The sequence below is a fragment of the Narcine bancroftii genome, chromosome 13 (genome assembly GCF_036971445.1).
Source record: "Narcine bancroftii isolate sNarBan1 chromosome 13, sNarBan1.hap1, whole genome shotgun sequence".
Classification (NCBI taxonomy): domain Eukaryota; kingdom Metazoa; phylum Chordata; class Chondrichthyes; order Torpediniformes; family Narcinidae; genus Narcine; species Narcine bancroftii.
This window is the reverse complement of record NC_091481.1, coordinates 70,670,148-70,682,891: the sequence shown is the minus strand read 5'-3', so window position 1 is coordinate 70,682,891 and position 12,744 is coordinate 70,670,148. Positions and strand designations below refer to the sequence as shown.

Sequence of the window (12,744 nt, the reverse complement as noted above, 5' to 3'; positions counted from 1 at the left end):
AAGTGTGACTGATTTGGTCATGGTGGGGGGAGGGGGGGAGGTGGGAGGAAGATTCAGTGCTCACATAGTCCCCATTCTTAAATAATACAAGCAAGGTCTGCCACACCATAATTGGGTTGGAAATCCTGGACCACTGTGGCAGGGAAAAGAATGAGGTATTTGCCAAAATTGTACTGCCATCTCGTCCAGCTGCAGAAAGAGCAACCGATTCAAGCATAGACCAGGGTCTGAGCAGTGGATCTCTCCAGGCTGTGTGGATCACGATGAGCGGGCATCAGCTTGGAATGAACACAGAGCTCAGTCTTGCCTGTGCGTTGAATGAGTATTATGTCCCTTACTGAGCTAAAGCAGGAGGGAACGGCACCAACAAACATCAATTTGCTTGCCTGGCCAGGGAAGGGTTGGGAAAATGGAAAACAAAGACTGGGATCTCTAGTCGGGATGGGAAATGCTGTTCAGTCACTGCTCAAAGTCAGAATTCCATCGCATTTATGTTTGTTACAGATTCTGCAAGTTTGAATTAAAAATGCAAAACAAAGCCCATGTATCTCACCACATCTGTGGACAGCCATTGTTCAATGTCATCCATTAGATTTGCCTGAGTGACTGGAATCTGTTACACAAAGGGGGAAGGGCACGAGGAAGTTAAACAAAGCTAAATTACTCAAAATTAATTAAAAAAAAAACAAATCCACATGTAAGCAAGGTACAAAATTCATTTCAATTAGTTTATGCTTCATCTGCATTTTATTTCTGTTAAAGATTTTAGAAAATGGCCATTTTCAACCAAGTGCCCCTTGTGACACTCATGGATGCCCAAGAATTTGATACCTTGCTTTCCAAAATAAATTACAATTGATTTCACAAAACTGAAACGTATATGCCAGATTGATCAATATTCTGAAATAAATAGCAAATTAAAAGAAAATCAACTGGAGAAAAGGCAAGCTGGTAAGAGAAGGTGATGATGAGATCATTTAGGTTTTAAGATAATTATTCTAAGGAAAGAGGACCTACTCATTTGTGGTTATTCTATTCATCACCACCTTCTCTTTCCACCATTAGATGTTCAGCTTTACAAAAGTAACACCTACCATTTCTGGCCACAGATCCAAAGCCACAAGCTGCTGGATTGATCCTTTCCCATCTCACCACTGCTGCAGCCACGTCACCCAATACTCGAATTGAAACTCACCTGAAGGATGAGTTTCCTAGGGAAACTGCTCGATTCGGAATCCTCAAATGCAGTCACACAGAGTAACACCAGCCACTCGCACAGATTTTTGTGGACTATACCACAAGCCCCACATGAGGAAAGGTATAATATATGGACTGGGTTGGGCCAAATGCCCAGCTCTGCACTGACAACAGCCAGAGTCTTGCATCAACATACATGACTGACAATTTACATTTGCGTCTCGGATACCAAAGTCATAATCAGACCTTTAGTTAAACATGGAATGTTTGAAGTACATGTGGTCTCGCTCTATCTTTCCCTCCCTCTGTCTCCCTTTCTTGACCACTGTTCCTTTCCTTCTCCTACCAGAGATCTATCCCTCTGCCCTCTCCCCAAACATCTTCTACCCACGCACCTGTATCCACTAGTTCCCTCTTACCTGTTAGCCTGTGCTCTTCTCCTTTCCCCCACCTTTTTATTCAGGTGCTTGCTTGATTTTTGACCTTTTTCGTGAAGGGCCCAGGGTTAGGGCGAGGATCAGGCCCAAAAAGCTGATTTCCTTTTAATTCCTATAGATGCTGCGTGATCTGCTGAGTTTCTCCAGCATTTTTGTGTAAAGTAAAACTCTCCCCTTCTATTCAGACTCCCCTTGTTCAAACCTTAATTTCTGAAGTATCATTAACAACCGTGAACTTCTCATGCTGAATAGAGCTTCAAACTGTTGGCAGTTGTCTATTGTGGATCCATGGCCATTAGAATTTGGACTGGGGTGACGACTCTGATCACAGAGGATTTGCATGGCAGAGTCTTTGATCTGACAGATTTGAACAAATAGCAAGACCGAAGAAAACTAACCCTCAAAATGGCCTTGTCCAACACTGACAAAAGGCAAAGGAGGAAAAACCCAACACCCAACCCCAACCAACCAATTTTCCCCTGCAACCGTTGCAACCGTGTCTGCCTGTCCCGCATTGGACTTGTCAGCCACAAACGAGCCTGCAGCTGACGTGGACATTTACCCCCTCCATAAATCTTCGTCCACGAAGCCAAGCCAAAGAAGAATATTTTAGTATTCTGGACATACACCTTTGGGGCGGGGGGGGGAAATAACTTTAGTAGCCTTAAAGTTACGCCTTGCTGGAGGTGGTTGAATGCAATTTCCAGCAGCTAATGCACAGATCTTCAGTCCATTAATCTCAAAGCAGAAATTAACACATACGTTGTGATTTCAGTAGTAGCTTGGAAATCTGAAAATACCTTCAGTAGGATTGACATGCATCTAAGATTTTCCATTTGCAAAAACACTGCTCCTTGAGGAAGATTAAATTCCAGGAGTAACTACACATTAGACAACCCCATCCACAAATAGTCATTTTCTATCTGAAAGTCAATCACTGCAAGTGAATGCCCAAGAATGATCCGGACTTTGCATTGGGGTGGGGGTTGCAAGTACTTAGCATTTCTTACAGGAGCCTGTTCTGTTCTTCAACTTTGGTTAAAATGAAAGGGCTGTTGAAATAAAACAGAAATTCCCAATAAAGCAAAATAGAATCAAGCTTGCTCCCATTTCTTTAAAAAAAACCCACCCAAGTTGTATTGATTCAGTTATAAGAAGCAGTATGGAGACATTCACTTGCCTGGATTCACACAGTTAACAATACTCGGATTGCATCAATGAATTACTTTTCAGTCTCTGAAGACCAGAAGCACTTGACAAATAAATCAATTTGAGAGGAGGAAGAATTATGTACAGGCTTAACAATAATTATTTGCCATAAAATATAAAATGAATGAAATATTTAGGATGTGATCATTTAAAATAAAAAAAAATAACTTGGAAGGTTAAAAAATAAACTATTTTGATTGTGGTGAAGTGAATGGAATTGTAAAAGGACAAAAGAGGAACTTCAGTAAAGTTTCTGATCCAAGCCACTACACAAAGACAAAGGGGGTTGTAGGATTTAATTAGGACAAGCTACATTCCCATTCCTCTCCACTGTCTTGAGATGCTCAGAAAGGTACTCAGCAATACAGGTCAAAGAGAAGATCATTAACCTTGGTTTGGTGATTACATTTTAATAATGTAATTTGACTAATGGTTCATGCTTATTGGTTACTTCTTTATTCCCTCCTCTTACATTTGTCTATGAAATTGGCTTAGAATCCTCCTTTTCCAACTATATAACTTGTAACTTCATAGGGACGGTATGGTTAGTATCGAGAGCACCAGCAACCGGGACCAGGGTTCAAATTGGCGCTGTCTATAAAGAGTTTGTATGTTTTCCCATGCCTGCGTGGGTTTCCTCCCACTGTTCAAAACGTTCAGGGCTTGTCGATTAATTGGGGCAGCACGGGCCTGTTACTGTTTTTAAAAATTAAGGAGAAAAGAATTGGTTAGGCTGGAATCAAACGAAAGAGTGGGAAGAAACTCCTATATATAAAAAAACCACACAAACTGCATACCGTAGATGAGTGGAATGAATAACTTGTCCAAGGCTGTGAATACTGTGTTGTAAGATTCAAAATCCCAAATGCACTCTGTGCCTTGTTAAGATGCTTTATGTTTAGCATGAAAAAGAAAACTGAACCTGGATTTTGTAGAGGGTAGAGGCAAGAAAGGCACAAGACATCCCATTATTCTGTAGTTTCCCAACATCTTTTTAAATCTTGCAAAGCACAAAGCTTCCGGCAGCAGATTGAAGACATCACCCATGTCACCCAAAGCAAGCTTATTCCCCAACACTGCCTGCCACATCACCAAGTCAATCCAGAGTTTGAGGCCCTGAAGAATCCCAGCTGGTCTACTCAGAGCACATGGTGAACTCTCACCATTCCTTTGTTTAACATCCAGTTGTCTATTGTTGGGTGTTCTTTAAATATATTCTCCATCTAATTCAGAGAAATTACTCGATTAAAAACAAAAGTTCACACAATCATTATACAAGACTATTTTCATCTTTTAAAATAACAAGTCACCGCTGAGTATTGTAAGTCTGATCGATATAGATTTGTTAAGTTAGCTCATCTCAGCGACATGCATTACAATTCCCTGCAGTATTTGGGGAAGCGAGAGACGTATGGAAGGACACAGTATAAGGCAGGGTTTGTACTCAGTTGTGAAGCAGTGACTGACTAAACACTCATCATGTCACAGACTACATTGGTAATCTTTTCAATGATGGAATAGATGATCAATAGTCAATGGATGCTTGGCTAAAACAGTAGAGGCCAGAATCTCTCCTGCCCCAAGCCAACGTCTGTGGAACAATGGAAAGTAATATATATTTTAAATAAATAAATAGATTGATAAATAAATAGATTGCAAGCTAGTTTGCACATCTGTGGGATTCCTCTGGACTGTTGAACTCTCGCTGTCTTGTTCACCCATGCCCATTGTATTCAGAAAATCAATCATCTGGTTGAAATACTCTCACATGATGCAACCACTATCTCTGACAATCCTGCATTCTTCCGGTACTTTCTTAATCCCACGTTAAAACTAGTGCCTTCATCTCTCCCCAAACCCCTCTCCTTCACAGAATGCTCCATAAAGCCGACTTCCACAGGTTCTAAACACTTAGTTCAGTGCCAGACTTGAGGAAGTTTGTATTAAGAAGAACCATCTACATTACAAGTCAGCAAGAGTCGCTCTCCACTGCCTCATAAACTTTGATGGTATTAAATGGAAAATGTAAAGAAAATATAACTGAACTGTGCATCTCAAGGTGAATACGCTTGGGGGAAGTGCCCAAAACAGTAAAGCACCTGGACTAGCAAAGATGTCAAAGCAATTATTAATTCACTAGTGCTCTCCTCACTCCCTATCTCACAAACAATACTTCAAGCTGTTTCTCAAGATTAAGTAATCACAAACTCTTCCAGAACATGCTCTGTTCTTGCTGCTACCATCGGGGAAGAAGTAGAGGTGCCATCGGGCACAAGGAAGCCAAGTGGTGTTGAGCGATACCTGACCTCCCACCATGATATTTTCTGCATAAAGAGATATCTTTATAAAAGAAAGAGCTCTTTATCATCAGGAAGAATGGAAATGCTTGGGTATATGTGCTGTCAATCATGTCGAAAGGCACCAAGTTGTTTGGAATCCACTTATGATGGACACGCATCTCCTCACTTGTCAGAGAGGCGCCACAGTGACTGAATTTCCTGAGAAGACTGAGGCGGGCAAGGATACCGGCCACTATCTTTTCGACTTTCTACAGAAGCTCTATCGAGACCATCCAGGCCAGTTGCATCACAGTGTGGTGTGGTTGCTGTAGTGTAGAGCATTGGATCAGAGGTCCATCCACAGGACCATAAGAGTGGCAGATAGGATCACTGGGGTCTCCCTTCCTCCCATCAATGTAATCTACAGCGATCATTGTCTGAAGAGGGCTCACAAAATCATTGAGACCTTTTCCATCCTGCACACAGCATCTTTCAGCTGCTCCCATCGGGGAAGAGATACAGGAGGATCAGAGCCAGCACCACCAGGATGAGGAGCAGCTTCTTCCCATGGGCAGTGATACTGCTGAACGACCAAAGGAACTGCTCATACAAACCCTCTGAGACTCCACTATTTAACAATATTTATTATTTGTATACAGGTATGACCGCTTAACATCCACGATACATTCTGCGACGTGGACATAGTGCGAACACCATATTATATACTCAGCAAAGCTATATGGGATACTGTAGTGTATCTGTAAACTTTTTATTTGTAAGTAGGGATCAATTTGGGGACCGACACAGGGCTGTAGGTAGAGAGCGGGGCAGTGGGATCAGTGTGGGGACAGACACAGGGCTGTGGGGAGAGAGCGGGGCAGTGGGATCAGTGTGGGGACGGACACAGGGCTGTGGGGAGAGAGCGGGGCAGTGAGATCAGTGTGGGGACGGACACAGGGCTGTGGGGAGAGAGCGGGGCAGTGGGATCAGTGTGGGGACGGACACAGGGCTGTGGGGAGAGAGCGGGGCAGTGGGATCAGTGTGGGGACGGACACAGGGCTGTGGGGAGAGAGCGGGGCAGTGAGATCAGTGTGGGGACCGACACAGGGCTGTGGGGAGAGAGCGGGGCAGTGGGATCAGTGTGGGGACGGACACAGGGCTGTGGGGAGAGAGCGGGGCAGTGGGATCAGTGTGGGGACGGAAACAGGGCTGTGGGGAGAGAGCGGGGCAGTGAGATCAGTGTGGGGACGGACACAGGGCTGTGGGGAGAGAGCGGGGCAGTGATATCAGTGTGGGGACGGACACAGGGCTGTGGGGAGAGAGCGGGGCAGTGGGATCAGTGTGGGGACCGACACAGGGCTGTGGGGAGAGAGCGGGGCAGTGGGATCAGCGTGGGGACGGACACAGGGCTGTGGGGAGAGAGCGGGGCAGTGGGATCAGTGTGGGGACGGAAACAGGGCTGTGGGGAGAGAGCGGGGCAGTGAGATCAGTGTGGGGACCGACACAGGGCTGTGGGGAGAGAGCGGGGCAGTGGGATCAGTGTGGGGACGGACACAGGGCTGTGGGGAGCGAGCGGGGCAGTGAGATCAGTGTGGGGACGGACACAGGGCTGTGGGGAGAGAGCGGGGCAGTGGGATCAGTGTGGGGACGGACACAGGGCTGTGGGGAGAGAGCGGGGCAGTGGGATCAGTGTGGGGACGGACACAGGGCTGTGGGGAGAGAGCGGGGCAGTGAGATCAGTGTGGGGACCGACACAGGGCTGTGGGGAGAGAGCGGGGCAGTGGGATCAGTGTGGGGACGGACACAGGGCTGTGGGGAGAGAGCGGGGCAGTGGGATCAGTGTGGGGACGGAAACAGGGCTGTGGGGAGAGAGCGGGGCAGTGAGATCAGTGTGGGGACGGACACAGGGCTGTGGGGAGAGAGCGGGGCAGTGAGATCAGTGTGGGGATGGACACAGGGCTGTGGGGAGAGAGCGGGGCAGTGGGATCAGTGTGGGGACGGACACAGGGCTGTGGGGAGAGAGCGGGGCAGTGAGATCAGTGTGGGGACGGACACAGGGCTTTGGGGAGAGAGCGGGGCAGTGGGATCAGTGTGGGGACAGACACAGGGCTGTGGGGAGAGAGCGGGGCAGTGGGATCAGTGTGGGGACGGACACAGGGCTGTGGGGAGAGAGCGGGGCAGTGAGATCAGTGTGGGGACGGACACAGGGCTGTGGGGAGAGAGCGAGGCAGTGAGATCAGTGTGGGGACGGACACAGGGCTGTGGGGAGAGAGCGGGGCAGTGAGATCAGTGTGGGGACGGACACAGGGCTGTGGGGAGAGAGCGGGGCAGTGAGATCAGTGTGGGGACGGACACAGGGCTGTGGGGAGAGAGCGGGGCAGTGGGATCAGTGTGGGGACGGACACAGGGCTGTGGGGAGAGAGCGGGGCAGTGAGATCAGTGTGGGGACGGACACAGGGCTGTGGGGAGAGAGCAGGGCAGTGAGATCAGTGTGGGGACGGACACAGGGCTGTGGGGAGAGAGCGGGGCAGTGAGATCAGTGTGGGGACGGACACAGGGCTGTGGGGAGAGAGCGGGGCAGTGGAATCAATGTGCGGAGTGACACGGGGCTGTGGGGAGAGAGCGGGGCAGTGGGATCAGTGTGGGGATGGACACAGGGCTGTGGGGAGAGAGCGGGGCAGTGAGATCAGTGTGGGGACAGACACAGGGCTGTGGGGAGAGAGTAGGGCAGTGGGATCAGTGTGGGGACGGACACAGGGCTGTGGGGAGAGAGTGGGGCAGTGAGATCAGTGTGGGGACGGACACAGGGCTGTGGGGAGAGAGCGGGGCAGTGAGATCAGTGTGGGGACGGACACAGGGCTGTGGGGAGAGAGCGGGGCAGTGAGATCAGTGTGGGGACGGACACAGGGCTGTGGGGAGAGAGCGGGGCAGTGGGATCAGTGTGGGGACGGACACAGGGCTGTGGGGAGAGAGCGGGGCAGTGGGATCAGTGTGGGGACGGACACAGGGCTGTGGGGAGAGAGCGGGGCAGTGAGATCAGTGTGGGGACGGACACAGGGCTGTGGGGAGAGAGCGGGGCAGTGGGATCAGTGTGGGGACGGACACAGGGCTGTGGGGAGAGAGCGGGGCAGTGGGATCAGTGTGGGGACGGACACAGGGCTGTGGGGAGAGAGCGGGGCAGTGGGATCAGTGTGGGGACGGACACAGGGCTGTGGGGAGAGAGCGGGGCAGTGGGATCAGTGTGGGGACAGACACAGGGCTGTGGGGAGAGAGCGGGGCAGTGAGATCAGTGTGGGGACGGACACAGGGCTGTGGGGAGAGAGCGGGGCAGTGAGATCAGTGTGGGGATGGACACAGTGCTGTGGGGAGAGAGCGGGGCAGTGAGATCAGTGTGGGGACGGACACAGGGCTGTGGGGAGAGAGCGGGGCAGTGAGATCAGTGTGGGGACGGACACAGGGCTGTGGGGAGAGAGCGGGGCAGTGGAATCAATGTGGGGAGTTACACGGGGCTGTGGGGAGAGAGCGGGGCAGTGAGATCAGTGTGGGGACGGACACAGGGCTGTGGGGAGAGAGTGGGGCAGTGAGATCAGTGTGGGGACGGACACAGGGCTGTGGGGAGAGAGCGGGGCAGTGGGATCAGTGTGGGGAGTGACATGGGGCTGTGGGGAGAGAGCGGGGCAGTGGGATCAGTGTGGGGATGGACACAGGGCTGTGGGGAGAGAGCGGGGCAGTGGGATCAGTGTGGGGATGGACACAGGGCTGTGGGGAGAGAGCGGGGCAGTGAGATCAGTGTGGGGACGGACACAGGGCTGTGGGGAGAGAGCGGGGCAGTGAGATCAGTGTGGGGACGGACACAGGGCTGTGGGGAGAGAGCGGGGCAGTGGGATCAATGTGGGGACGGACACAGGGCTGTGTGGAGAGAGCGGGGCAGTGAGATCAGTGTGGGGACGGACACAGGGCTGTGGGGAGAGAGCGGGGCAGTGGGATCAATGTGGGGAGTGACATGGGGTTGTGGGGAGAGTGAAGGACAGTGGGATCAGTGTGAAGACCGACACAGGGCTGTGGGGAGAAAGCAGGGCACTGGGATCAGTGTGGGGATGGACACAGGACAGTGGAATCCGTATGGGGATGAACATAGGACTCTGGGGAGAGAACAAGGCAGACGGATCAGTGGGTATTCAGTTTACAATTTCCTATAGCTAGCGATTGCTTTTTCTAAATTGCTGCCAACTTCCTCACAGTCATTGAATAATTATGGGACCAGGGATGTTGCCTGAACGGACATTAGGCAGTGCATACCTGTATATTTACTGCATATAAATCACTTGAAAATATATGTGCTATATCTATATATATGTGTTTGCATGTTTTTACCCCCAGGACCGAAGAACACTGTTTCGTCCAGTTGTACTTTACAATTGTATGATAATAATAAACTTTAACCTTACACACATACTATATATGTACTGATTGTCTGTATGTGTTGTGTGTCTGCATGTTTTGAACCGAGGACCAGAGAACACTGTTTCGTCGGGTTGGACTTGTCCAATCGGATGATAATAAATTTGAATTTGAAAATAACAAGTTTGATTCATCTTTCAGTTAAAATAATCATAATTTCATCTGGACCACTTGTATTTGCTGTAGTTGGTACTGTAGTCTGTTAACCATTTCCTCTGACACGATTCTTAAATAAGTTGATTGCTTGATGAAAACAGTTTACAGCATATCCCCTCCTATCTCAAAGTCATTGCCGGTGCAGTAGCATTGATCACCATGGCTTCAGCTTGCACAGCAACTCATTAGTTTGAATAAAACACACCGTCTTGGAGCCAATCAGTCAAATCCCACATTTCGAGGACACCATGTATTGCTTTATCGCCTCAAGAAACACATTTCATTAGAAAACAACGGGTATACAGTAAAATCAGAATAGTTTGTTTTCAAAAAGCTGAAAATTTCTGTTTGGTTTGATAAACGGAAACATATTTTGGACCAACAATTCCAAAAGACTTGGCCAATCCATAGAAATTCACAAATTACATTTACTGGCCGTGCACAGGAAACATTTGAAGCCAATACTCACTGCTCCAGTGTTCTGTTGGCGAGTGTCCAGTGCTTCTGCCAATCCTTCAATTGCCTGTGGTTCTTCATACATTACACTGAAACATAGATAACATTCCCCTGTAACCAGTGCGCTTTTCCATTATTTAAATTGCACAACCAAATGCTGTAAGAGATAACTGCAGAATTGATTATATTGAAAGGCCAAGGGTTTGCAAGGCACAAGCTGACTTATAATTCAGAAAGATCTAATTTTATTCCCAGGCTTTATCCAGATGGTTGCTTTTTAGCCACCATGGGTGAACTGGATTCTTCATAAAGATCTGGAAAATGGCACAACTCCAGCTCCTACTGGGGACAGGAAGGTATTCAAGGGAATGGACAGAGAATGCGTGGCCACTCTTGGAACCGAGTGAATAATGTAAAAAAAAAGCATCAGCTCGTGTGTAAAGTTGGGAATAAATTCTACCAAGGTGTGGAATAAGTTTGAAACCTTATTCCACAGTAGCCATCAGTGCTCAGCCAGTGGGTCAACTTTAAATCAAGAGGTTGATGGCATCTGAACTGAAGAGGATGCTGAGGGGCATCTTGAAGGGGGGCCTCGGGTGCAGAAAGATTCCCCGATCGTTCCAGAGGTTTGGATCCGGAGCTCGGGTTGCCAATGGATCAAAGAGGAGTTTGGACCATCAGATTCTCTGAAGGGATTCTCTTTTGCTTCCCTTTCTTCTATTGTTAGGTGCATCAGGGTGACTCCTTATACTTCAACTTTTGTCTGTCATATGTCAATCACGTATATTACAATTTTGTGACTATTGAAAACTCCCTGCAGAAAACTCCTGGGCTATTCACTTATCTGGACCAAACACATCCAAGTAAAAGCCTCAATGTGATACTGATTTTCTTCATTATAAGGCTCTTCCATATCTACATATTGAAATAAGGTGAGTAATGGAATATTTGTCATTTTCCCAACTGAATAACTGCTCCACAACTGCTCAAACATTTCAACTAAACAGCCCACTCCATTTACGACTTCATCCACCATGGGTGCCATCCAAAAGATGCAGCTAACCAAGAGTCAATGACATAATCGACTGGACGGACCAAATGGCCTGCTTCCACAGAGTAAATGTAATTTGAGACAAAATAATTTAACTAACATACAAATACATGCACGCATACAATAAAATCTGTATCATTCATGTCACCGATGAACAAAGCTTTTTACGACAGGGAAGGCGTTGCCTTGCTGTCTATAGTCATCAGCGCTGCAGAGCTCATAAATCATATTTTAGCTGGAAATGGAACATATGAACTAGAACTAGTGTAGGTCACCTTCCCTTCCAACATTTATTTGATCATAACCTCAACCACACTCCCTTCTATCCTCCATTACACTTTCATTCATTAGCTTGCTTATCCACAATCGATCTCTGCTTCTACCGCCTTTACAGCAAGAGTTCAACAGGTTCACAACCCTCAGGGGGAAAAAAAAATTTGTGATGCTTGTTCCTCTGCTCTTACACAAGAAATTCCCTCTTCACATACAGCCAGCCAAGATCCCTCCAGATCCTGTGTTTCCATCAAGGTTGCTTAAAGTTAGGCCTACTACACGGTTCCCTACCCTTATGCCTTCCGGCCCTCGAGCTCATGCTGCCTAATTGCACCCAATTAACCTACAATCCCCGTACATTTTGAAGGGTGGGAGGAAACTGGAGCACCCAGAGGAAACCCCCACAGACAAGGAGAGAATGTACAAACCCCTTAAAGACAGCGTCAGACATGAACCTGGGTCGCTGGCGCTGTAACAGTGTTGCGCTAACTGCTGCGTTGACCGTGCCGCCCCAACATCAGCATTCAGTTCCTCTTGCAGCAGCTCACAATGTTCTATTCATTTTTTAAATGACTTGCCCCCTTTTTTGAAGTGTGCACAAGGATACCCAGATCCCTCTGTACTTCAGCGCTCTGCAATCTCGCACCATGTTGGACTCACCAGATTATGCAGTACACGGTAATAATCCTGGAACTTGAACAAAACCACTGCTGAAATTTGATAAGCTTGTTTTTTTTTTAAAAAAAAAGAGCTTTTGAAGAAATGTCCTGCTCAAATCCAATCATCTCATCCCAGTCCAGTTTAAAGAGGTTGGTTTGCCTAATTTACGGTCAAACTTTTCAAAAAAATGGGGGTCAGTGAACGGTCCGCTGTGAACAATAGCTTCAAGGATGAAGTAAAGTGCAATAATCAGAAAGCAGATGAGAAAAAATGGCAAGAAGGGCTTAAGGTGTTTCAAGTCCATCTCAGAGGCCAACGAGCAAGAACTACTATGCAAACCAAAGAACAACTTTCTCAGGAAAGGCTTGAAGTAAAAATAGAATGCATCTGAAAATAGTCCCGACGTGTGTACGCAGATTAAATTCCGAGATCTTGCAACATGTTTTAAAATGACAGCTCTGTAGAGTAATACAGCATAGAAACCAGCCCTTCAGTCGAACTCTTCCATGTCGACCAAGTTGTCTATCTGAACACTTGTCCAAATGTCTTCTCAACATTACAACTG

At 47.8% G+C, this 12,744-nt stretch overlaps 1 protein-coding gene across 6 annotated transcripts in view; it reads right to left on the bottom strand.

Moving 5' to 3' along the window:
• The window catches only part of tom1 (target of myb1 membrane trafficking protein), a 74,139-nt gene that overhangs the window by 13,607 nt on the left and 47,788 nt on the right, over positions 1 to 12,744 (bottom strand). The window contains exons 12-15 of one of the 6 annotated variants that reach the window (XM_069907974.1): positions 10,209 to 10,284; positions 4,007 to 4,066; positions 2,645 to 2,686; positions 554 to 613 (exon numbers count right to left, since the gene is read on the bottom strand). In XM_069907974.1, coding sequence (XP_069764075.1) covers positions 2,663 to 2,686; positions 4,007 to 4,066; positions 10,209 to 10,284 — 160 coding nt within the window. In that variant the 3' untranslated portion in view covers positions 554 to 613; positions 2,645 to 2,662. Of the gene's footprint in view, positions 1 to 553; positions 614 to 2,644; positions 2,687 to 4,006; positions 4,067 to 10,208; positions 10,285 to 12,744 lie in introns of those variants that run through there. The other 5 variants (XM_069907971.1, XM_069907975.1, XM_069907972.1 and 2 more) reach the window with 5 other exon arrangements.